The sequence below is a fragment of the Taudactylus pleione genome, unplaced genomic scaffold (genome assembly GCF_031769625.1).
Source record: "Taudactylus pleione unplaced genomic scaffold, aTauple2 ptg000199l, whole genome shotgun sequence".
In the NCBI taxonomy this organism is placed as follows: Eukaryota; Metazoa; Chordata; class Amphibia; order Anura; family Myobatrachidae; genus Taudactylus; species Taudactylus pleione.
This window is the reverse complement of record NW_028284601.1, coordinates 11,558,590-11,582,253: the sequence shown is the minus strand read 5'-3', so window position 1 is coordinate 11,582,253 and position 23,664 is coordinate 11,558,590. Positions and strand designations below refer to the sequence as shown.

General features: G+C 39.4%; 1 protein-coding gene and 1 pseudogene across 1 annotated transcript in view; one reads left to right on the top strand and one right to left on the bottom strand.

Moving 5' to 3' along the window:
• LOC148518797 (cytochrome P450 2G1-like) overlaps positions 1 to 23,664 on the top strand; it is a 79,609-nt gene that overhangs the window by 29,691 nt on the left and 26,254 nt on the right. The window contains exon 5 of the mRNA XM_088477112.1: positions 21,133 to 21,309. Within this exon, the coding sequence (XP_088333238.1) occupies positions 21,133 to 21,309 (177 nt within the window). The remainder of the gene's footprint in view (positions 1 to 21,132; positions 21,310 to 23,664) is intronic.
• Positions 10,506 to 11,525, bottom strand: LOC148518798 (uncharacterized; annotated as a pseudogene).

The following is a 23,664-nucleotide window of genomic DNA, read 5'->3' as shown; positions in this document are numbered from 1 at the left end:
ACATATGCCAATTATGATGATGACAATTAGTATAAGGATCAAGAATTTGCCTATGCTGGCGATCACTTCCTGGACCCATTCCCCTAGACCTGAGAACCATTTCACTGGGTTCAGCCATGACACCCATCCTTCTATCTTTTCCCCTACTTCAGCCACTGAAGCATTATGGTTCTTACGAAACTCCCATTTTAGCTGCAGAATTTCATCCATCCTCCGGTCTATCACCTCCTTAGGGTCATTGGTATCATTGGTGACATAGGTTCAACATTTTACTCCAAATTGGGTGGCTAACTTTAAGTAATACCCTCCAGTAACAGCAGTTAAATAATTCAACACTAGCCTGTGTTGCACCAGTTCTTTCTTGTACGCTTGCAATTCTCTCCCTGTATACCTGAATGTGTCATCGTACATCTCGGTGATATTATCTATCAATTTAGCAAGTTCCTGAATATATCTAAAATTTAGTGTTCCCCGAGTGATCCTGGTGGGATCCAGTGCCACTAAAACTTGAATGCCAGTTGTCTCACTAATTAACTGAGTGGCTTTATGCACATCACCAGCACATCACCAGGTATCATGTTTCTTTTGCCTCTGTGTTCATATTGTGTGTGAAGATATGGGGATGGTGTGTTTTTATGTATACCAAGCATTTCAACATGTGTGAGGGTCATAACTTCTGGAAGTATTCTTCCCATTAACATAACAATTACAATACTAAGATTGGTCAGACACTCCCCTGATTTGGTATAGCACTACTCCTCCTTAATCCACTCCTTCAGCTCTGCCATCAGCTCCCATTTCCTTTATCAGTCCCCCATCACTGAAACTGGGTATCCCCAATCAGATCATCATGACAGAAACTTCTGGAAGAAAGAACTAGGATGACCACAGCAGACCACTCCATTGCTGTAAGCACTGATCTACACATTTCTTTAGCTCATATATCTCACTGTCACCTTTTTAATCCTTCTGGCACAAGCTCACAATCGACAGGTCCATGTTATCGGCCTTGTCTCCGCCTTGTGTCTCCACCGGTTGGTTAACCTCCCTATAGTGAGTGGAATGGACCCCCATATCTTCCTCGGCCTTCCTTTGAGGATGTTGTATCGTCAGATACCGACCTTTCCACCAATCAGTCAAACAACCCGAGCTAAAAAATTTTTGGATCATAACAAAATCTTCAGATTTGACATCATGACAGTTTGCATTATACATGTTAGTTAATAACACTTTCAATTTCGGTTATTCTTATTCATCTTCGTGAGACCCTGCACAGTAACCTCATTATCATATTTTCACATGAGGCTGCCTGTTTGAACGGTATCTCAAAGAGGGGCAAATAAAGGAAAAGACAGTCTGGGATAATCTTAGTGTTGTTACCCATCACCTTACACATGTTCTTGGAATCGTCACCTGTAAAATAAGTCCCCCCATCATTTTTAATAATTCTAGGGATATAGTATCTGATTACAGGCTCCTGCAATTAAATCTTGTTATTAATAGCTACTTAATTCCGAGTATTCGACCTTAGCCTGGCATGGCTGCCGTTTATCCTTAGCAACTTTGTGTCCTATGAGTGGGAGATAAAGCACAACAGTTTAATATCATTTAAACATGTCCTAAAATACAACAATAAATCGTCCACATTTTACATTAGAACAGATCCATTGATAGGTTGAAAAGATTGTAAGCAGTCATATAAGGCCTGGGAGAAGATACTGGGGTTACCTATGAACCCATGGAAAACTCGTGTTCCTGTGTGGTGTTCTTCACTTTGCAATTCTTACTTATGTGGCCCACTTGGTTGCAGTTAAAACATGTTTTTGAGCGGGGTGGATTAAAAGATTGTTGTGGGATTTGAGCAAGAGGGAAAGGTGGTGGGTAAGGGTAAGGATATGGAGATTAAGGGTATGGTGGGAGTAATAACTAACAATAATAATAATAATAATAATAAACATAATAAACAGTGGGGTTTTGGTTCATGAATTGATCAATGCATTTAAGCTTGCAGCCCCCATGTTTATTATTATTGTTAGCTATTATGGTGAGTGCAGAGCCCCTGTGATTTCTATTTAAACAATGTGGTCACATACCATGTTGCACCCCAAAACTCTGAATGGTGAGTGACATGGATTAGTGCTTTTTGTTTATTATGTTTAATTTTTATAATTAATCATGTTTGTGATCACATTTTCTCATGCACCCCTTTTAACTAGTTATCTAACTTGTGTCAGCTGTTTTCCTAGGTGCTTTTGCAACAGGTGTGCTTGGTAACTGTCTCACATTTAAAATCAAAGTTGCTGTGAGCATTAAACCTTAGTAGTAGATAGAGAACACTTTTTCGTCAAACTTAATTTGACAGGTACCACGCCCACAAGCCCTCCCCTAAATCCACCCCCTGTCACTCCTACTTTTCCTCCCCTTTTTGATATCGTTTAATATGCATTTTATATGAATTTATAGTTTTTAATATTAAATGAATATAAATTTGATATGGACTGATATCTTTTTGATAGGGTTTGATAAATAAATCTAAATCAAATGTATATAAATGTGACAGGGTCGGATATAAAATGTGTTCAATGCTTAAACAGGCAGTATTGTTGTTAAACTTCGTGATAGCTATAAAAGTAAATACATCTTTATTTAGCAGGCAGCCATGCCTACGAACAATAGAAACGGTGCATCATGCCGGATGAAAAAGGCGTATTACACAGTATTGAATCCCAGCAGTTATAGCAGCTTTGATAAGTATTATAAGGCCAATAAAGATGCGTTTAAAAGAACAGAAATTAAAAAATGGATGCAAAAATAAGACGCGTATACGTTACATAAACCGGCTAGGAAATTCTATAAAAGGAACATGATCTGCGTATCCGATATAAATCAGCAATGGCAATGCAATTTGGTATTGCTGATAGACCTTGCGAAGTACAACGATGGTTTTAAGTATATATTAACAGTTATCGATATATTCAGTAAGAGAGCCTGGGCCGTAAGCCTAACGTCTAAGAGCGCAGCAACCGTCGCTAGCGCTTTTGAAAAAATATTTCAGCAGGGCTGCATGCCAAAGAAGCTTCAAACTGACAGCGGTAAAGAGTTTATAAACAAAATCCTAAAAAAACTGTTAGAAAAATACGATATACATAATTTTACGGCCAACAACAACGTAAAGGCGGTGGTTATAGAAAGATTCAACAGGACTTTAAAAACACGGATGTGGCACTATTTCACAGCACAGAATACATACAGATATATAGATGTTTTACCGGACTTGATATACAGCTATAAAAACACGTATCATAGAACGATTAAGTGTACGCCGTGTGATGTGAACGCCTCTAATGCTTTAAACATTTTTAAGATGACGTACGGCGAATACTTTGAAGCTAATAAAATACAGCCTCGATTAGCCATTGGTGAGCACGTACGCATATCCAAATATAAGGATATATTTCAGAAAGGCTATGAACAGAATTATTCTGAGGAAATATTCGTCATACAGGCTGTGAACACTAAAGGACTTAGGATACTTTATACGTTGGCGGATCTGTTCGGCGAAGTTATAACTGGCAGTTTTTACCCTGAAGAACTTCAAAGCATTCCCAAAAACTATAACAGAACTTACAAGGTTGAAAAGATTTAAAAAAATAAGATGGTCGGCGGTCGGAAATATGCGTTGGTCAAGTATCGCAGTTGCCCTGCAAAATTTAACAGCTGGGTCGCAGCGTCTGAGATAAAAGATATATAAAGCGCATCACACTCTAAACAGGGTGAGAGATGGATGACAAGTCGTTCTACATAACATTGCCCAGTAATGCGTCGGCGGACACATTCTCACAAAATCAGATTTCTAACTATACAACAAAATTTGCAAAGCCGATACACTTAATCGGTGAATGGGAAGTTGCTCTTACAGAGATACAATACCCGCACACGTGGAATACAATCGATATACGCGATTGTGTGTTGAAAATAACAAGGTGGGATGGACTGAACGAAGATGTCACAAGGGTGTGCATTAAACCCGTTTTTTATGAAACAATCGAGGCGCTGGTCAAAGCATTCAATGCTGACATTGAGCATCATAAGCTGGATGGAGGATTAAAGTTATGGTACGATCACCTCGAATGCACCGTATCCTTCGACAATAAGCCGATGTACTAGATCACAGCCGGTGTTAAGCTGACAAGAATACTGGGTTTACAAAATTATGTTTTTAAAGCCATTCGCTGACATCAACGGGGGGCAATATACGTTGTACGTGTACACAGACATTATCGAACACCAGAGAGTCGGTGATAGTTATGTACCATTGCTACAGATTGTTGAAATTAAGGGGCGTAACAACGAAATGGTCACAATTCAATACGAGAAGCCAGATTACGTACCTTTGTGCAAAGCGCATTTTGACACGATTACCATAGAGATAAAGAACGACCAGAATGAGAACATGGCATTCAAGTTTGGGAAAGCGATCGTAAAACTACACTTTAGATGTTGCAAAAACTATTTTTATTAACCGGGCAGAATGGTCGCTGTTAAAAATTATGGCGATCCGGCGCTGTACGTGCAATATTATATTATAAAGCACAAGCCGGTAACGGATTACCCGGTTTTCACGGCAGCACTTACATGTACGGATGCGGTTTAGGCGGTATTTTTCGAAGCCTTTTCAGAAAAGTGGTACCTCTTTCCGGAGAGGTCTAGAGTTAGCTAAACTGCACGTGAAGACTGCGGCGCGCAATATCGCAAAAGACGTTTTTGGACATGCCACAATGGCGGTGGTGAATAAAATACATGAGGTGAACCAAACCAATTAAGATGGTTCAGGAGTAATATATACAAGAAAAGGCGTGTCTAAAAGAACACGGAAGCCCACAATAGCGTTTCCGCCTTGGGGCATCCCCTTTTTAAATAAAAGCCGGAGACGCCGCAACTTAAAGAAGAAGAAGAGAAAACCAAAGTGCTGTGCTGGTGATATTTTTTAAACAGCATGTCTTTCATACACTCCGAGTCCGTTGAATGCGCAAAAACAGAGCTGGATCTTTTTTACATGCCCCCGACACAAACTAGCATAGAGAAAAGTCTATACGTCGAAGTTCAACCTTTAGCGGCATTATCCGACACAGCGCCCCTTGAATTTTATATAGCGGCCAGCGGAGAACACTACTACGATCTGAACAACAAGATCGTACGAACCAATAACACGGCAGTAGCCCAAGGGGCCCGGGTCGCCCTTATTAATTACCCCTTAGTGATATTATTCAGCCAAGTGGATGTTACTGTGGGCGACAGACTCATATCACAATCCAACAATCTTTACGCTTACTGCGTGTACATTGAGACTATATTGAATTATAGCTCCAACGCTTTGTCAACAAAGCACACCACAGGATTATTTTATAAAGATGTGGCTGGAGAACATAACAACAGGGTTCTGGACGGGCCTAACACTGGCTTCAGAAAACGAGCAGGAGCGACCGCGCAGAGTCGCACGGTTGAATTGCTAGGGCCACTTCACTGCGACCTTTTCCACCAGCATAATCTAATTTTAAATGCCGTTGACATGAAGATTAAACTCACCGGAAACAAAGACTCATTCCGCTTAATGGCGGCTGAAGCGGATGCCTTTAAAATACAGATCGTTGCAGCGTCCCTTTTTGTGAAAAGAGTGCAGGTCTCACTGGCCGTGCACATTGGGCACGCGCTGGCGCTGCTAAGCGGCAACGTGAAATACGCGATTGACCATGTCGGAATGAAAATCTACAGCGTACCCGCAGGCAGTAGAGTGTTTATTCTAGAAAATCTATTTTTAGGTCAAGTGCCGAAAATGGTCATAGTCGGGTTTGTGGACAACGAAGCATTTTCAGGTGCCCTTGATCGGAACCCCCTTTGTTTTGAACATAAAAATGTGAACTTTGCATCTCTTTATCTGGATGGAACGCCGCATCCGGCAAAACCATTTCAACCAGACTTTGAACACGGTAATGCTGTAAGAGAGTATATGTCGCTCATACAGATCACAAACAAGCAGAAATCTGATGCAGGAATACTGGTCGACCACGAAGAGTACCTCAACGGCTACACGCTATTTGCTTTTGATCTGTCGCCGGAGCAGGAGTGCGGAGAACACCTTTCCCTGATAAGAACGGGCAATCTACGCGCTGATTTCCGCTTCATGGAAGTGTTGGATCATACAATTAACGTGATCATTTACACTCTATTTGATAATATCATTGAAATTAATCAAAGGCGCGATGTGTTGTATGATTACCTATAACTGAAAGAAACTATTTTAATATTTTATAGAGAAAATGAACACGCTATAGATAAATTGCATTCTCTACATGAAACCAAGCATGCGCCGCTATTTTAAAGGAACCTATGCGTGCGATAAGTTGCCTACCAATAAACTGGCGCATTACCCCTGCGCATTTGTAATTAACACGCTTAGTAGTGGGCAGCCCGGCGACCACTGGTTAGCCGTTTATTTTGATGAAGCGGGGGTTTATTATTTCTTTGATTCTTACGGACTCACACCGGACAACGTTATTTTCCCAAAGAATATCATAAAGTTTTTACATTTTAATTCAAAAAGCATTTGTCACCAAAACCACCGGATGCAAGGCTTTTCAAGCACTGTATGCGGTCATTATTGTATGTACTTTATATTTTTAATGAGTAGAAACTACAAATATGAGGAAATTCTGTCCCGATTTAGTAATGATACAAAGTGTAATGACCGTGTAGTTGCAATGTTTGTAAGGCGGCTGCTAAAAAGGCATTGTTTGAGCCACTATACAGATAAATGTACACAGAAATGTGAAACTTGTAATCAACCCTGCGTTTGAAACATTTTATGTACAATGCTTCATAACTATAATAAACAACAGTTTTAAACATTATGTTGTTGCATGTTTCTTCCATAAACACCGATTAGAAGCAAAGAACAAAACAATCCATTCTAAATCATAAACATATTTTATTGTAACATAAAAAGTATATTTACAGATACAGCACAGTTGCAATATCATAACAATTGTAATCAGAAAGGTATTTGAAGTATTTTATGTACAATGATACAGCGCTATAATAAACAAACATTTTTAAACTTCATTACAATACATATGCTTAAAAACAATATACAATACAAATAGGTTATAGACTCAGCCATGGGGCATCCTTAAACACTTCTAAAGATCTTTTTCTAGGCATTAAGTAACCGTGCGTTGTTGTTAATCCGGGGGTGCTTAAAACATTTCAGCGTCCTTTCTTATGCGTTTGTAGCGATGGTGGGGTTGATAAATACCCAACACCGTCGGTATATGTTTCTGCCTTTAAACAGTCAAGGTACAGTCTATTGGATGCGTTGCCGACCACTGTGGACGGTATATTTAATTCCGCCATGGCTTGCATAATCTCGTCCCACCCATTCTGCATTTTACGGCTCGACACGCTGTGACTTTGCGTGACGCTTCTTATTAAATCCAGCATGTTGGAGCCCTGTACAGCATTACCTTTATATAGAAACTCGCCTTTAGCATTCCAGTTTGTGATGTGTTTAGACCCGGTAATTTTATTTAAAAGTATCTCGCTGTTTTTCCTATACCGTTCATTAACACCGTCCAAAACTTCATGATAAACGGCGTCAGAACCGTCTGACTGTCCAGTGTTAGCTGTTTGAGGAACAGTTGGCGTTTCGGGCGTTAAGAGAGTTAAAGTTGACATCTCTCTATCAGACTGCTTACTCAACACCAGATATTTCTGCAACGCGGCTGTGTAACGCTTAGCCTTATCATACTCCGATAAATCATTACTCTGTAGTATGTTTATGATCTCTGCATCTAGGCCTTGCACAGCTGTTTTACGTATATCATCGTTACCCGGTTTGTTGCGCAAGCGCTCTATCTGCTGCTGAGGCACCAGATACATTTTCTCAGCGTATTCCATCAACGATTAGTCAGAAGTCCCGTTATTAATGGTATAGCAAAGCCAAGCAACGAGCCAATAAATCCGCCGGACTGTTTCACCAAATGCATCTTTTTACCAATGGTGCATTTCTTATTACATTGCGCTTTTATAAGGTTGCGCTTCTTTTTAAGGTAATTCAACTGTCGTTGTGACAATGGTATTTTACCTTTTAGTGTGTTGAGCGCAATCTCACAAATGGCCATCACCAAATCGATTGAAGCTGTGGATAAAATAGTGTTTCTTTGAGTCGGTGGCGCCTTTATTAACGCTTTTAAAAGCGCCCAATTACGACGTAAACGCGCCGACATGCTTGCTGCTGGTGTCACTATGGTGAATGACTAAAAGTTGAAGAATTACAGCTTTTTAGAAGCATGCTTTTTAAAGACGTACGCTACCGGTGTATCCGGCGGGAATAACCCGCTTCATAAACGGTACTCATCAAGCGTGTTGTTTCTTAAATCAACCAGTAAATACCCATAAGGTGCTCTGGTCGCATCTTCAAAAGCCTCTAAAAAGAACATCGATTTACCGGGATACAACTGCCTAGCCAGCGTTGTCACTTGCAATTTATCCCTAGGGTTCTTAAAAAGAACCATATATTTTGTATTTAAATGTATAGTTCTGCTCTTTTTACCCTGACAAAACACATTTTGCACAAGGTACATGATACTGAGATTTCTATGGTGTACATATTTTGTGAAAGCTTTCTCAATCTCCGAATTATTACTAGCCGACTCCATCAGATCATCAACCACTGCTAAATTAACCTTATCAGGTGGGAAAAGTTTTTCATCATTAAAAGTCTCAGGTGGCCCCTCTATAAAGCGCATACAGGGGTAATCATGCAGCAGATGATCGTACATTGACTGCCAGCAAGCGTAAAACCAAATAATATTATCAGGAACGTGCGAGAGGTGCGTAGTGGAATTATGCAGCAGCATTTTCACAAAATAGCTTTTACCTGAGTTGGAGGGGCCTGCTAAAATACATGAAAAGGGGTGTTGCAGCCTGATATCCATCTTAAAACCCAAAAAGTAGCATTGTGAAGTTATCTGTAAGCTTCCGTTTAGTGTAAACGCACTTTTGCTTTTTCTGCAGCACTCGGGTTTCAATCAGCCAATACCTTTTAAAACGCACTATACCGGGCTGGCGAATCACAATTTTTTTCTGGTCGTCGCCTTCGGGGTTTAAAGGATAATCTAAGACCAGGTCTTTCAGGCTGTCAAAGTTGACATGTTGCACATTATCAACATTAAGCATGATTCCTTTAACTTTTAAACTAGTCTTTTGGTTATTTAAACGATATCCGTATGTCTTGGGCCCCACTGAGACAAACTCTGTTACATGCGCACCAGCGGGATTTCGCTATTCAGTTCGCCTAGATAATCACCCAATGGCGGATTCCAATCACTGGACCTGCTGACAAAAATGACAGTCTGTATCATGGTAAAGACAACGCCCTTGCAACCTATCCAGAAGTTTGTACAGTTCAATACGGGCATACGCCATTGTTATTGCGGCTATAAAAATATTACAAATACGCGAGCTGGTGTAATGATCTTTGGCGTATTTCCAATTCACCATCACCGCTTCGTCATCTATGAAGTCTAAAGAAGACACCTCATAGTGGGGCAAAAACGCGTATTCAAAAAGTTTGTCGGGGTCTGAGACAATTGCGGTGTTGGGTAAGTTATACTTCAGCGCAAACTTACCCCACAATGAGTTCAAAAAGAGCTTAGCTAGCTGATGCTTGCCCGGATCAATATAAATATGTTCTGGCCATAAAGACAACCATTCATTTTTTTGATAGGCATCTATATATGCTTGGCGTTTCTCAGAGTCTGTACACCATTCGGGATAACCGGACGCCTCTTGTTTGTCCCTGAGATGTAATTTAATGTACCCTAAAAACAAATCATCAGATTGGTTATCAAAATGCCATACCTCATAGATTCTACACACTTTGTAACCCTTGTCAACGGCTAAATTTAACTCTACGGTACACCACGTACCGACGAGGGCTCGTTCCTCATCATCATGTTCACACATCTCTGCCTGCCCAGACTCGCAGCATGTTCGACATAAGGGAAACATTAGTTTACTGAGCATTTTAACCGGTAGAACCGGAAAGAATAGCCCACGCGGCAGGTACACTTTTGCTTTGGCGATGCCAAAATATGTTGTGATATCGCCAAAATCTTTATAAATGATCCTGGGATGTTTTACAGGATATGATTTGGTTTTGTTGACAAATGGGTACAGACTGGTAAATTCATAGTAGTGTATGCGCTCGTCCTGCTGCGTTTGGTGATACAGCTTTATAGCGTTTGTACGTCCGCCGTAAAGCGCAGCGCGCAGGTCCAAGGATTCGGGCAAATCCCTGTCCTTAAGAAATGCCTGTAGACACACATCCTCTTGTAACATTTTTTTCCACTCGCACTCCCAAATAACACGCACGTGAAACCCGCACATTTTAAGAAAGTTTATTCTCACCTGCGTCTTGTGACTCAACTGGCCGTAGGTCATTTGAGTCACTTTGTTTTCATCATTGGAGTTGTAACAAGCGCTACATCCATGATAAAAACAACCTTGGAACTCAAACGCTGTTTGTAAACCGTTGATAACAGCGTGTCCATTCAGGTAGTATCTACCGACTTTCTTCTCACCCCCTTGTAATGCGTGTCTTATGTCTATGCCCTCTGTATGCGCTATGTACATTAACCACTGTATGGCCGGTGTTGAGTAGCACTTCTGAGTCTTATGATAGTTATCGCCCGGTACAAGCGCCAACGTGTTTTCCTTTAAAAATTTACATCGGTACCTGGCCAAACATACCGACGCTAATGTGGTAATTTGAAACGGGTCAATGTGCCTCTTAACAATGACGGGCCCATTTTTTAATATACAATTACATCCTCTGATGTCATTGCTAAAACGGTGTCTTGGAAGGTCTTAGAAGCCCTCTGTAGTATTACGACATCCTGCTTGCAATAGCGTTTAAGTTCATCCTGGAAGTTAAATGGCATATGCTTGTATTTCTCATACCACATTCTGAATTCAGCTAACCTTGATTCCATCATATATTGTATGCCAAAATGCTGCATATCCGGCATGACGCCTATATAATTTTGGTTAGCGGCGGTGTTAAAAAAATGCGGTAAATGGCCTTTTGAGCCCTCAAATCCCATCGCTTTTGGTAAACGACTGAGGCACATGGGCAAAAAATTTAAAGAGTCGATAAATCTTATCTTTAAATCAAGAACCTTAATGCACATCAGTTTACCACCTTGCGCCAGCACATCAAATTTAAATTTCTCCTTAATCAGTTGGCGCACTGCAAAGTAACCGTCATAACGACCGGCATTATGGGCTATGAATGTGTACCCCTCAAATTTTGGCCTCATGAATGTTTTTACAAAGTCTTCGATACAAGCAACACCCTGAAACTCCCAGGATTGTTCATTTGCTGTTGATTGAATCACCCAGGACTGTTCACCCCCTAGCGCTAATGCGTAACAGTAATTTGGTATGTGTTCACCCGTCTCCTGCATACATTCAAAATCATAAAAAAAATAATTTTTTGGAGGATCCACAGGTTTAATGTTTTGTATATAACACAAATGACCCGCAAAACTGCCAATGCACACCTTGCAAATGGGACATGTCATTCCCTGACACTTGTGACTGGGGGTAGTGTACAAACTGCAGTGGTCGCTATACAATTTTTCAAGACACGGTGTTTTGGAAGACAATGCTAGAGCCTTTTGCTCTTCTAAACAATCGGTTGACCTGCAAAACACCCTACACACAAGGCATCTTAGCTCCGCTTTTCCTGTATCAACACACGCCTGTCTGAGACAGGCCTTACAAAAGAAGAGGCAGTCGTGATTATTTTTGTGGTGGTACACTGTGTGGCAAAACTTGCAGAAGAATCGGGCACCCACAAACGCTTTTATGTCTAATATACCGTAGTAATGGTCGTCGTGCCATAAAATAAACAGTCTGTTGTCTTTGTATTGACTATCTGTACAATAATAATGCCAGTCTATACTGTAGTACAGTATCTTAATGGTTGCTTTTAAGTGATTTTCAAAACAAGCAATGTCGCTAAAGCTGATCAGCTTATCAAGGGGCAGATTCAAAGCTTTATGAAGCTCAAGAGCACGTTTGTGTATAACAATATCTGTGGAATTATCATTGTTCAGAAGTTTGCAGAGACTAGCCGCCAGACACAAATTGTTACCGCTGTTATTGAAAATGTATAACAAACACCTGCGTTTCTCAATAATAAGACTGTCTGGTATTCTCCATAGGCGTCGGCCCGTCAGGGCTCCGCCTACGCAATTCTTGAAAACAGAGATCACAAATTTCAACTCTGTATCAATTAAAACCTCAGAATTACTTTGCAGCGTGTTTGTTATCTGATTAAAAAAACTGATGGCATCTAATGAATCGTGTGGCCTGCAATGTGAACAAATCGCATTGCGTAAACTACTGCCCTCCAACCTTAACTGCACATGGTCATTCGGGTCAACATTAACCATGTAGCTTTCGAGCATAGTCTGCATTGCGTCATGTATTGCCCTCATAGCATCTACAAACGATGTAACCCTATCCAAATTGACAAACCGGAAATGGTGGTGGATTTCAGACGCCCTGAAATTGGGGTGGTTTCGCTCGTATCTGTCGATGGATTCTAAAAACACAGGGTGCGTCTCCTCATTATTACCAGGAGATTCCGGACTGACAGGTATGGGTGATGCTACGGCATAGTCCATCTGTGATGATCATCTATCTACGCAGCGCGACGCTGCGTTGTCATTCTGGCCACTAAATCTAAACATGCCATGCCGTCCTAGTCTAAGCTGTTTCTGTCTTGTGTTTATTAAAGTCTGAATAGCGCACTTTACTTTTAAACATCTGTATGTATTTTTACAGCACTGTGCTCTATGCACTGCATGGTGGTTCAATCCACGACCCGTCATATTTAGTCATTTCTTTTTTTTACCGAATGCATGGGCCTGTATGAATGCATTAGTTTCCCTACCTAATCTTCCCTGTTCTGTTACAATGTCCATATAACGGTTAATAAATTCAAAAAGCACGCGCTGGTCATGTTGTCCGCCGCGCATTATTTCAGCATGTCATGTTAACAACCCCTCCGCTATGTGTTTCACGCATGTGAGCTCTCTAAAAATCATGCCTAACAAAGCATAATATTTTAATTTTGATAGTTTACTTGTGTCTTCTGCCCTCACTGGTGTACCTGTAGAGGGTTGTCAACCAACACCCGCACCTGGCGATCCTACGCCCGATGGACCTGCGACAGCTTTGTTCAGTGTGTTCTGCGGTGCTGAATGATGTCTACCACCGACGCCTGGTGGCCCAGCGACAGCATCATCCAGCGCAGCAGAAGGCGGCTCATTCACAGGCACACTGACGCAGATGCTCGGGGCGCCTGAAACACCACCTTCCTCATGCGCATCTCTCGATTCTACACCTGATGCCCAGAACACCTGGGCATCTTGATAAGAATCAACATCATCCCGTATCAAAATGGGCTCTACCTGTGTGTCTGGGATGATAATTGTTTCAGATTGGTTGTCTGATATTGTAATAGGACTGACCCGTACAGATGGCAATATTATAACATTATGTTCTTTTGTATGCCTGCTCTTTCTTTTTGAGGTGATGTTGCTGACCTCTGCAGTAGTGTTAATGCTGGCACAGGGCACTTGTTCATCACGCCTGTTGACCCTCTTAACCTTTGCGCAATCTGTGCCAGCGCTTACACTAAGGCATGGTGATTGATCATCATCATTATCACCTGGTAACTTCCTGTATTTCTTACCACCATTACAACTTTCTGGTTCACTTCGCAATGGCATCAATCACCTACTTTTAGGGGCTGATTCGTCAATATAACTCAGTCTCCTCTTTAATTGCTTTTGATTTAATGGTTCATGCACCCAATGCGTTGTGTGTGGCAAAGCTCTCACCCATCTGTTTGGCTTGATTTTATTGTACAATTGGTTCATTATCAACAGTGTAGAACCGGCTAGACGATAATGGCGGTTCAGAGGCACCGGTGTGCTTTGGTTCTCTTTGTCAGCATCGGACAATTGCGGCATTGTTATTCCGTCCGCTGTTGTATGGGCCTCTGGTTCTCCAGGTGATTCATCAACCGTTATTGCGCAGCAATAATCCACCGGATCCATATTATATAGCGCATCTACATCGAACGATAAAATAAAAATAAATAAATAAATGAATAAAAAAGCATTTAGATGTGCAGCGGTGATATACATTTTGCTCTGTGGAAAAATGATCATTTTAGATGTGTGTAATGAATGTACAGCATCGATTAATTAACTTACTCTCGATAGAATGCTCTCAGGGCAGTTCTGACACCGGCGCCAGTGGTGAACATGCTGATGCATCGTGTATAAGATTTTCAATGGCTGATTGCCCACATGGTATGGTAGGGCTGTCTGTGGAATACAGATACATAATTTAAAAACATATCGCATGATCTACTTACAGGCATTTTGTATTGTCGTTAAAATACCCATGGATACTTACAGCTGTTTTGTGACTGCGGCGCTGATGCATACCCCATGTAAGGATTCTGGAATGTTCTGATATCATCCCCAAATGCGCATTATGCACCGTATGGGTCGGCACTTCTCAGGTCTTGACCGGCCGTTCCTGCATAAGATTAATTCTGATTAATTATGCACGAATAAACATTTGTAAAATAAATTTAAATTATGTGGCAGCCGTTGAAGACATATTCACAGGCTTTAACATTTTATATAAATAACTTTATGTTGGCGTCGTTAAACAATATATGACCACTTACGGGTTAGAGGCCGATACACATGATCTTCCTCATCTTGCGAAAGGCACGTGATCATATCATCGTCAGAAATCTCAAAGATGTTCTGGCTTGTTGACTGTGAAAACAAAATATTATATTAATATGCAAATCGTTTACATTTTTTACCGTTAATGCATATTTTTACATGTTAAAACTGTGTTGTACATACCTCTATTATTATTTTTTCTAAGAGTGTGCCTTGGAATAAAAGTTATGCTGAAAGGCAAATTAAAAATATATATTTTAATTACGCACGATGCCACTAATAATCATATTTACACATCGCTTATGAACCACAAAATTTATTGTACATTTTATTTTAATTACGCCAAAACACAGCACCCTGTAATTGTGATAACCTATTTTAAATAATGCCATAAAACGTTAATTTGCCATTAGCAAAAGAAATTGCAAGCTAATAAAACAATGTACAAACATAAAAGCGCCACCGTATATATATATATATATATATATATATATAATTTAATAAGAGTCAGCTAACATGTCTGCTAACAGTTGCAATACCAAAAAATAAATAAATAAAAAATAAACCACACTAAAAGCAAGTCATGTCAGCTAACATAATGACATTCCAACTGCTAATTCACGCATTTTAAACAATATCAGACATATATATGACAACGAGGCATTACTCTAATACTTGCAATAACAAAAGAAAACACTAGCTTAAAATTATGCTATCATACAATTTATAATCACAGCATTAAAAAGTATAGTAAATATCTCTGTGTGTGTGTGTGTGTATATATATATATATATATATATATATGTTTAAATTACACACCATAATCAAAACCAACATGTACATACATCATGACATGTATACCAACCACTGGTAAAAAGTGCAATACCTAAAAAGGCCACAAGATGCCACTCAAGTCATACGTAATACTTCAACAACACAATCATCATAAGTATATAAGAAAATTATGGCATTATGAATGTGATATGCTTGTAATAACCGGTTAATAAACCATAGTATATTAATTTTCTACACAAAATCAATCATATTTAATATTAAACAATGCCAGCATATATATATATATATATATATATATATATATATATATGCTTAAATTATGCACCATGCTTAAAACCACCATGTACATATATCATGCCATGCATAGTATCAATCTGCAATTCCAAAACTCATCTCTAGATGCCGCTCAAGTCATACGTAATACACTGTCTATCTTTGAAAATTTCAAATGCTATCCCAATGTTAGCATTGTTATATATGTAATAAAAACACAATTAAAAGAAGGTAATATTTGTATAAACCAAAAAAAAACCAAACAAACAAAAAAAAAATTATATAAGTTTTATATCTAATAAAAACACATTTAAAAGAAGGTAATATTTGTATAAACAAAAAAAACAAACAAACAAAAAAAAACGGATATGCGGTTTAACTTCTATAAGCCGCACAGCCACAATGCTCCACAATTATTTTAATTACACATGGTCGACACCCGCTAATCATCATATTTACACAACATGCTTTAAAATGAATCACATGCATATTAACGTATGCTAACACATGCTGTTAGATCAGGAATTTCCATGCATATATTTATAAGATGCTTGTTATGAAACACAAAAATAACGGTAACTGTTATAACCACAACGGTGGCTTTTTTTTACATAAATCACTAACCTAATAATCTAATAATGTATATATCCATATTTACTACAACTGCGGGTTATTAGATACAAAACAAGTTTTAAGAAATATACTTCACAGAAAGGATAGTGTCAGCGGTGATAATTGCTGCTAGAACAATTTAAACAAACTGTATAAGAATATCAAGTGCTTAGGGTGCGGTCACAATGTGGTCATTCTATAATTAAATTAATATTTCATACTGTGAGTATAATATAACTATACACAAAACATACAATGGGATTTTAGTACGCTGAAATGTTAGTATGAGGATATGCGCTGTAACTTCTATAAACTGCACATCCGCAATAGACAAACCGCGCATTATCTATAAAACGGCTAGTACATATTGAAGACACATGCACCTCTATATACAGCTGATAAGTATTGTATAATAATTGCTATGCAAAGAACCGTTGATCGCACAGGTTACATGCAGTAAAAGAATATCGATCGCTTAGGGTATTTGTCACAATATGGTCATTCTATGATTAAATTAATACTTCATACAGTTTTATAACGTAATTATACACAAAACAGATACAATGGAGAATTTACTGCTATCAATTCCAACATGTACATATATATCACATTTAAAAACAAGAGTAAATGTTTGTATCTAAAACAAAAATATATATATACTTACATTCTCCTGTGGCCGTTTGCTCAACCTCAGATTTTTCAAAGTTGTGGTTCTCTGTCTCTTCAAAACAGCTGTGGATGTGTAGCAGTCCTAGCCTGGTGGCCCCCCTTATATTCCATGGTCAGTAACTGATGCATACAAGGTACAGCCCCCCAGTAGGCATAGTTATAGAGGCGTGCGCTATTAGCAACTAAAAATTTATCTTTTTTATTAAAAATTATATAATTTTTCTATGGATAATGATATTCTAAAAATGTTTAGGTCTTTATAATGTACGGAGAATTATTTATCATATGAGTCTAAACAAGCCATGGTTTTACAAGCCTGGCACAATTATTTTTAAATGTTTAATTGCCCTATATATATTTTCTTTTTTTTTTTACTTCATTGATTTAAATGTGCTACATTAGACATAAACTGGCCTACAATTTAAAAGCAAGCACAAGATATTTTAACAAACGGTATTAAGTTATTTTATAACAAGCACAAATTGAAATTAAAGACAGCCTAACAACGCGCTATTTCAATTTAATCATACCAGCTGTATAATACCTGCATTTAACAGCGTTCTGTTTTAAACTAGTTATAACACAGTTTATCATTTGAGGTTAAAGGTGCCCTAATGGTGATATTGAATCATGATACTTATTTGAATATGTATCTTACTAACAATTTAATATGTACTTATAATACAGCTATCGTATGAATCTAAATTAAGGGATGTATCTCTCAAAGGCTGCTGTGATATAAAATCAAATCTTGATGTGAGATAAATTGTGATTATTATGTATGCCACTTCCTCAGGAATGTAGCATTTTATTCACCAGCTTTGTCAAGTGTGAAGGCAGAACATGTGGATCACATATTCTGTCTTCACTCTTGACAATAGCCCATAGTCCTGTTCCGGCCAGAGCTGAAAAACTTATACCATTCATCATATTCAACATCTGTGCTCCATAGCAATAAAAATAAACGTGACATGTCCTGACTTGTTCACAGCCATATCTTATGTAAGAATAACAGCGCAGGTAATCCCCCCTGCTGTTTTTGCAGGATATAGTCCTGTGGTAATTAGGCATGCTGACATGTTCTCACACTGAATAATGACCTGGTATGCCTGTGTACTTTGCAGGGAAAACTTATACATGTAAACTTATGCATGTGTTTTTTCATAAGTTCACAGTATACACCTTTTGTGCCCTGTTCCCCTGATATACCAATCCATAGCATCATGATATAAGTAAGATCATAACATTTAACATGAATGCTTCATTTGTAATCCGACTCATCAAACCCTGTCTAATATGACTTTATTCCAAGAGACAAGGCGTCTTACTGATGTGCCTCATCTAAGGGTTAACAGCAACGCTGTCTATGGGACAAAACATCTCCCACTGCTGATGCTTCATCTAACAGCAGCACTGCCTGTTTAAAAAGTGCACTCGTTTATATGAAGCCCTATCGCATTTATATACATTTGATTTAGATTTATTTATCAAATCCTATCAAAAAGATATCAGTCCATATCAAATTTATATTCACTTAATATTAAAAACTATAAATTCATATAAAATGCATATTAAACGATATAAAAAGGGGAGGAAAAGTAGGAGTGACAGGGGGCGGAGTTAGGGGAGGGGTTGTGGGCGTGGTACCTGTCAAATTAAGTCTGACAAAAAAGTGTTCTCTATCTACTAAACTTGATAGCATCCCCTGAGTTTAACACTAATGTGATGGCTATGTCCATGTTAGAATTCTGAGCAATAGAGAAGGGACTTGCAGCAAAGTGGGGTCCCGTGACGGGGGCTGCAAGCTTAAATTCATTGATCAATTCATGAACCAAAACCACACTGTTTATTATGTTTATTATTATTGTTAGTTATTATGGTGAGTGCAGAGCCCCTGTGATTTATATATATATATATATATATAAACAAAAAAATGGGGGGCACTCACAAGGTTTCTTCATGCCTATAAAAGTTGCTGTTTTATTACTCACATATTAAAAGTGCTATAATGCTAACGCATCTTTGGAATCAGCAGAGCCCTTCATCAGGAAGAACAGCCAACACAACCCAGCATGTACAGATGCCAGTTGTAAGGGATTTGAGCATCTGTACATGCTGTGTTGTGTTGGCTGTGCTTCCTGATGAAAGGCTCTGCTGACGTTTCAGCATTATAGCACCTTTAACACAATATGTGAGTAATAAACAGCAACTTTTAATGCATGAAGAAACCTGGTGAGTGCCCCATTTATTTTTGTTTCTATCTATCTATTTTGATAACAAGAACATAATTTAAAGGGATGTTTCTTTTTACTACAATATTTTTTTCTCCAATGCTTGTATTATGGGCAAATCTTATTTGTGAAATAAAAATTTTCAGTTTACAAGATCTCTTACTTATTGGTGGACCTCATCCATGCATATTTCTGGAGGAATAATAGTTATTCTAATTCCTCTTTATTGTAATGCTCCAATTTACTCTTATGCTAAACTGTCATTTAGACTATATATGTAAGTCCATCACTCAGGCTTTGTATATGACCAAGAGTACATGCTAGATAGGTTTGTATTTCAGACTTATACCCCTTTAATACTGCAGCTTATTGCTAGGTTAACCCAGGTTGGTGCTACAGTAGATGTAAAAGGGGCCAGGGTTGGATTCCCAGGTCGAGTGACCCAGCATTCTCTGGTCGAGTGACCTGGCAATCCAACCTAGGTAGCTTGCAGCGTTTTACATGGGAATGACCCGTGTCACCCTGCAGTGTAAACTGGTAACCCAGGTCGTCTGACCCTTGTCCCATTTACAGGGCTGTTGAGAGCGCTGCGGGGCCCTGGTAAAGAGGGGGCGTGGCCTAATTGCGGGAGGCGTGGCCACGCCCCCTCAAATAAAAAAGTTCAAAAAAGTATACATTTGCAGCGCCGCGTAGCTGTGATCGCTCCCCCCTAAGGCTTAGGAGATTGCTCGCGGCTGCTAAGCAGCAGCCACAGCAATCTCCCACTGCATCTCAGCACACGCTGTGTGCTGGGAGATAGTGAGGAGGGAGGGGGGGCGGCGCCAGACCCGGTCCCCTGCCGGGCCCCTCTGGAAGCCCAGGCCCGGGTAAATTGTACCCGCTCTCCCCCCCTCTCGGTGCCCCTGCCCATTTAAAAGCATGGAATTCTGGATTTTGGCAGTTGGAGATGTCCTCTCCAAGGACCGGCAAATCAGTTCCACTTCACCCATGGTTGCAACTTTGGCTAGGCTTCGTAAGCTGAGCCAATCAACTGATGCAGACCCTGGCCTTTTCCCTCCTAGAAAATGAGGGTGACACACCCCTATTTCTGCAAATGCTTGCCAGGAATGCCACCACTCTGCCCCTCCCCAAATGCTGCAGCCTGTTACTTAAGCTGAGGCTGGGAGACACTATAAGCGGAAGATGGAGGGCTGCACATGTGCAGTACACCTTCTGTGCATGCGCATTCCTCCAAAAATTGAAGATGTACACTAACCATCGGGTTGGCGTACATCTTTGAATCTTGCTGAAAGAGACTTGTTTCTCAAACACCTTATTCTCCCATAGTGGACACAATTTATACTAGCTGGTTTACCATAATTTTTATTTATCACCTTGTGTACCCAATTCAGGCCATTGGGGCTGACTCCAGTAAAGGACTCATTTTCTTTTCTTTTTACTCAATTTCTGTCCAACTTATATTATTTACTCCTCAACATTTATTGCATTTATCTATGTATTTTGTTGCATCCTTATTGCTCAATTGGCATTAATATACCTTTTTTATATATATATTTTTATTCATTAAACTTGTGTAATTCTATCAAGCCGTTACTCTAATCAATGTTTTATGAACTTTGTTAATGATTTTTATCCTTGATAAAAAAAAAAATTGTCATAATTGTCCTACAGTAGATATGTTTTTATGTTGCAACATTCATTTCCATCTTCAGATGTATGATATGTTTCCAGGGCTGATGAGATTTATTCCTGGGCGTCACCACAACATATATCATCTATTAAAGAAGCTCAGTCAGTATGTTGAAACCAGAGTCCAAATTAACTTGAAAAGTTTGGATCCTGAAAACCCGAGAGATTATGTTGACGCTTTCCTCATTAAAATGGAAAAGGTAAAATGTAAATGTGTCAGTAAGGACAATTCCAAGATAGATATTATGGAATTATACTGTATAAAGAGAATAGATCAGTTTTAGGAAGTATATGAGCTACTATGACTATTACAAGCAATACTGGTAGAAATTATGGGGATGTTGAATAGTATTAGGAGAACCATATTGGGAAGCAGTGTATGGAGTCAGATGAACAGTTACACTGTTGAAAGTAAATACAAAATGTATTTTCTTCAGGTGTACAATTTCTACTATCCCAAATGACCTTTATAACCAAAGCCAAACTACTGCAGCTGTAGATCCCATGAAGTGCAAATTCCCATATCTAAAACATTAGACACCTCTTTAATACCTCTTTAACACCCTGTCTGTTAAAACTAGGATAAATGATATATTGATTGTTAATAGGTATAATACAGGTAGCAGCAACTGCAGCCAAAGAGTCTTATAAGACATTTATTCTAGAACAAAGTAGATTACTGTCGAGATTGGATGGGGTAATAAAGCTGGATACATGTAAAGCCTCTAGCACTAATGAAGGTTGTACATTACAGGTTTATATATTACTGGATCTAGGGGACTTGTTTTTCCAAGCTAATTGGAGAAACCACTTATGCAATTGAGTCAAGGAGAATCTGAGCACTTGAATGGAAAAGGTCTGGAAGATGTAAATCAACTTCAGATGGATATTAATTTTAAGAGTCAGCCAGGAGATGAACAATTTCTTCCATGTGAACAAGTCCAGTTCAATGAAACATACTGTATAAAAGGAGGACAATTCTCATTATAAAGAATGTCCTAAGCTCTGTAAACACCAAGGTATATTATTTATAAGGAGTTTGCATATAGAGAGGTATAAATGTAAAAGAAGAGCTTTTGTTTTGGGACAATTGATGTTCTACCTTAACATGTGCCACACAAAAATAAAATGTTAAATAAATATGAATAGATCTATAAGGAGATGTCATGGTATGCTGGACATCACTGGCAAACCTTTTATATATTTGGACCCAAAAAAGATGTCCTTGAAGTCCAATTATCATGGCCAAGTGCTTGATGACTAGCACAATTTTTAGGAACAAAAGAGGATTCTGAAAGGTCAACATTCATCAAAACTCTGTCCAAGGGAACTGATTGAAGAACTTGTATGCCCTTCAAGAAGTCAACTCCAATACAGAATTGATGCTAAGGTGCATATATACTATGTTCTAAACAATACACCTTTGAGTAGCTGTCATTCATCATACCCCTGGCCCACCTTCTAAGTGCCATGACAACTGTGGCTCCTGGCTCCCTCACTTTCTCTCCTCAGATCTTCCCTCCATTATTTTGGATGACTTTAATATCCCAATCCCCAATTATTCCTTAGCCTCTAAAAACCTTACACCCACATCTTCATTTGGTTTCTCCCAATGGACCACCTCACCCTCCAATGTGAGTAGGCACTCACTTGTTCTGGTCTTCACTCACCATTGTGATATTTCTGATTTCTCAAATTCCCCACTCCCCTTTCTGACCATTGCTTTCTCTCATTTAACTTATCACTCTCTCCTTCTCCACCTCTGACTCCTAATGCTACCTTTTACTAAGTGTAACACTGATGTTTTCAACATTGTTTCCATATCCTCCCTGGATAAGGGACTCACTCCTCTCCCCTATCCTCTCTTTCTCCTACCCTGAACCAGCTGCTTCCCTAAACAATGCATCCCTTACTTTTGCTCTTGACTCTATTGCCCGGCGATCACTACTCACCCTAGCAGATCTACACCTCAACCTTGGCATTTCAAATGCACCAGATACCTGCAAATGTGTTCATGAACCACTGAGCAATGGAGAAGAAATCATGCTCTAAGTCATATTTCCTACATAAATGTGTGCTCTCATTCTACAGTGTTTCCCTTTCCCTCTCTAAACAGTCATATTTCAAGAACCTCATGTCCTCCCAGTCCCCAAACCCTCACCATCTCCTCACCACTTTCAACTCCTACTCTGCCCACCCCCTCCTCACTTTCCTCCTCACTCTCTCCCCTTGACTTTGCCACCTACTTTACATGTTATATTTACTACATACAGTACGTTAATATCACATCCTACCAGATCCTTAGCACTCCAACACCTCCTTTCCCAGACCACACCTCCCGATCCATCTTTCCAACTCTCACACATTATCCTGTATCTGGAGAGGAAGTCATGGCCTTCATACAGCCCTCTTCCCTTTCCAACTACCTTCTTGACCCTTTTCCCTCCCACCTCCTCTGCTTCCTCTTCCTTCTGCCTGTTTCCATCTTGATCACCTCCTCAATCGCTCCCTCTCATCAGGCACTATCCCTTCTGCATTCAAGAATGCCCTTGTCT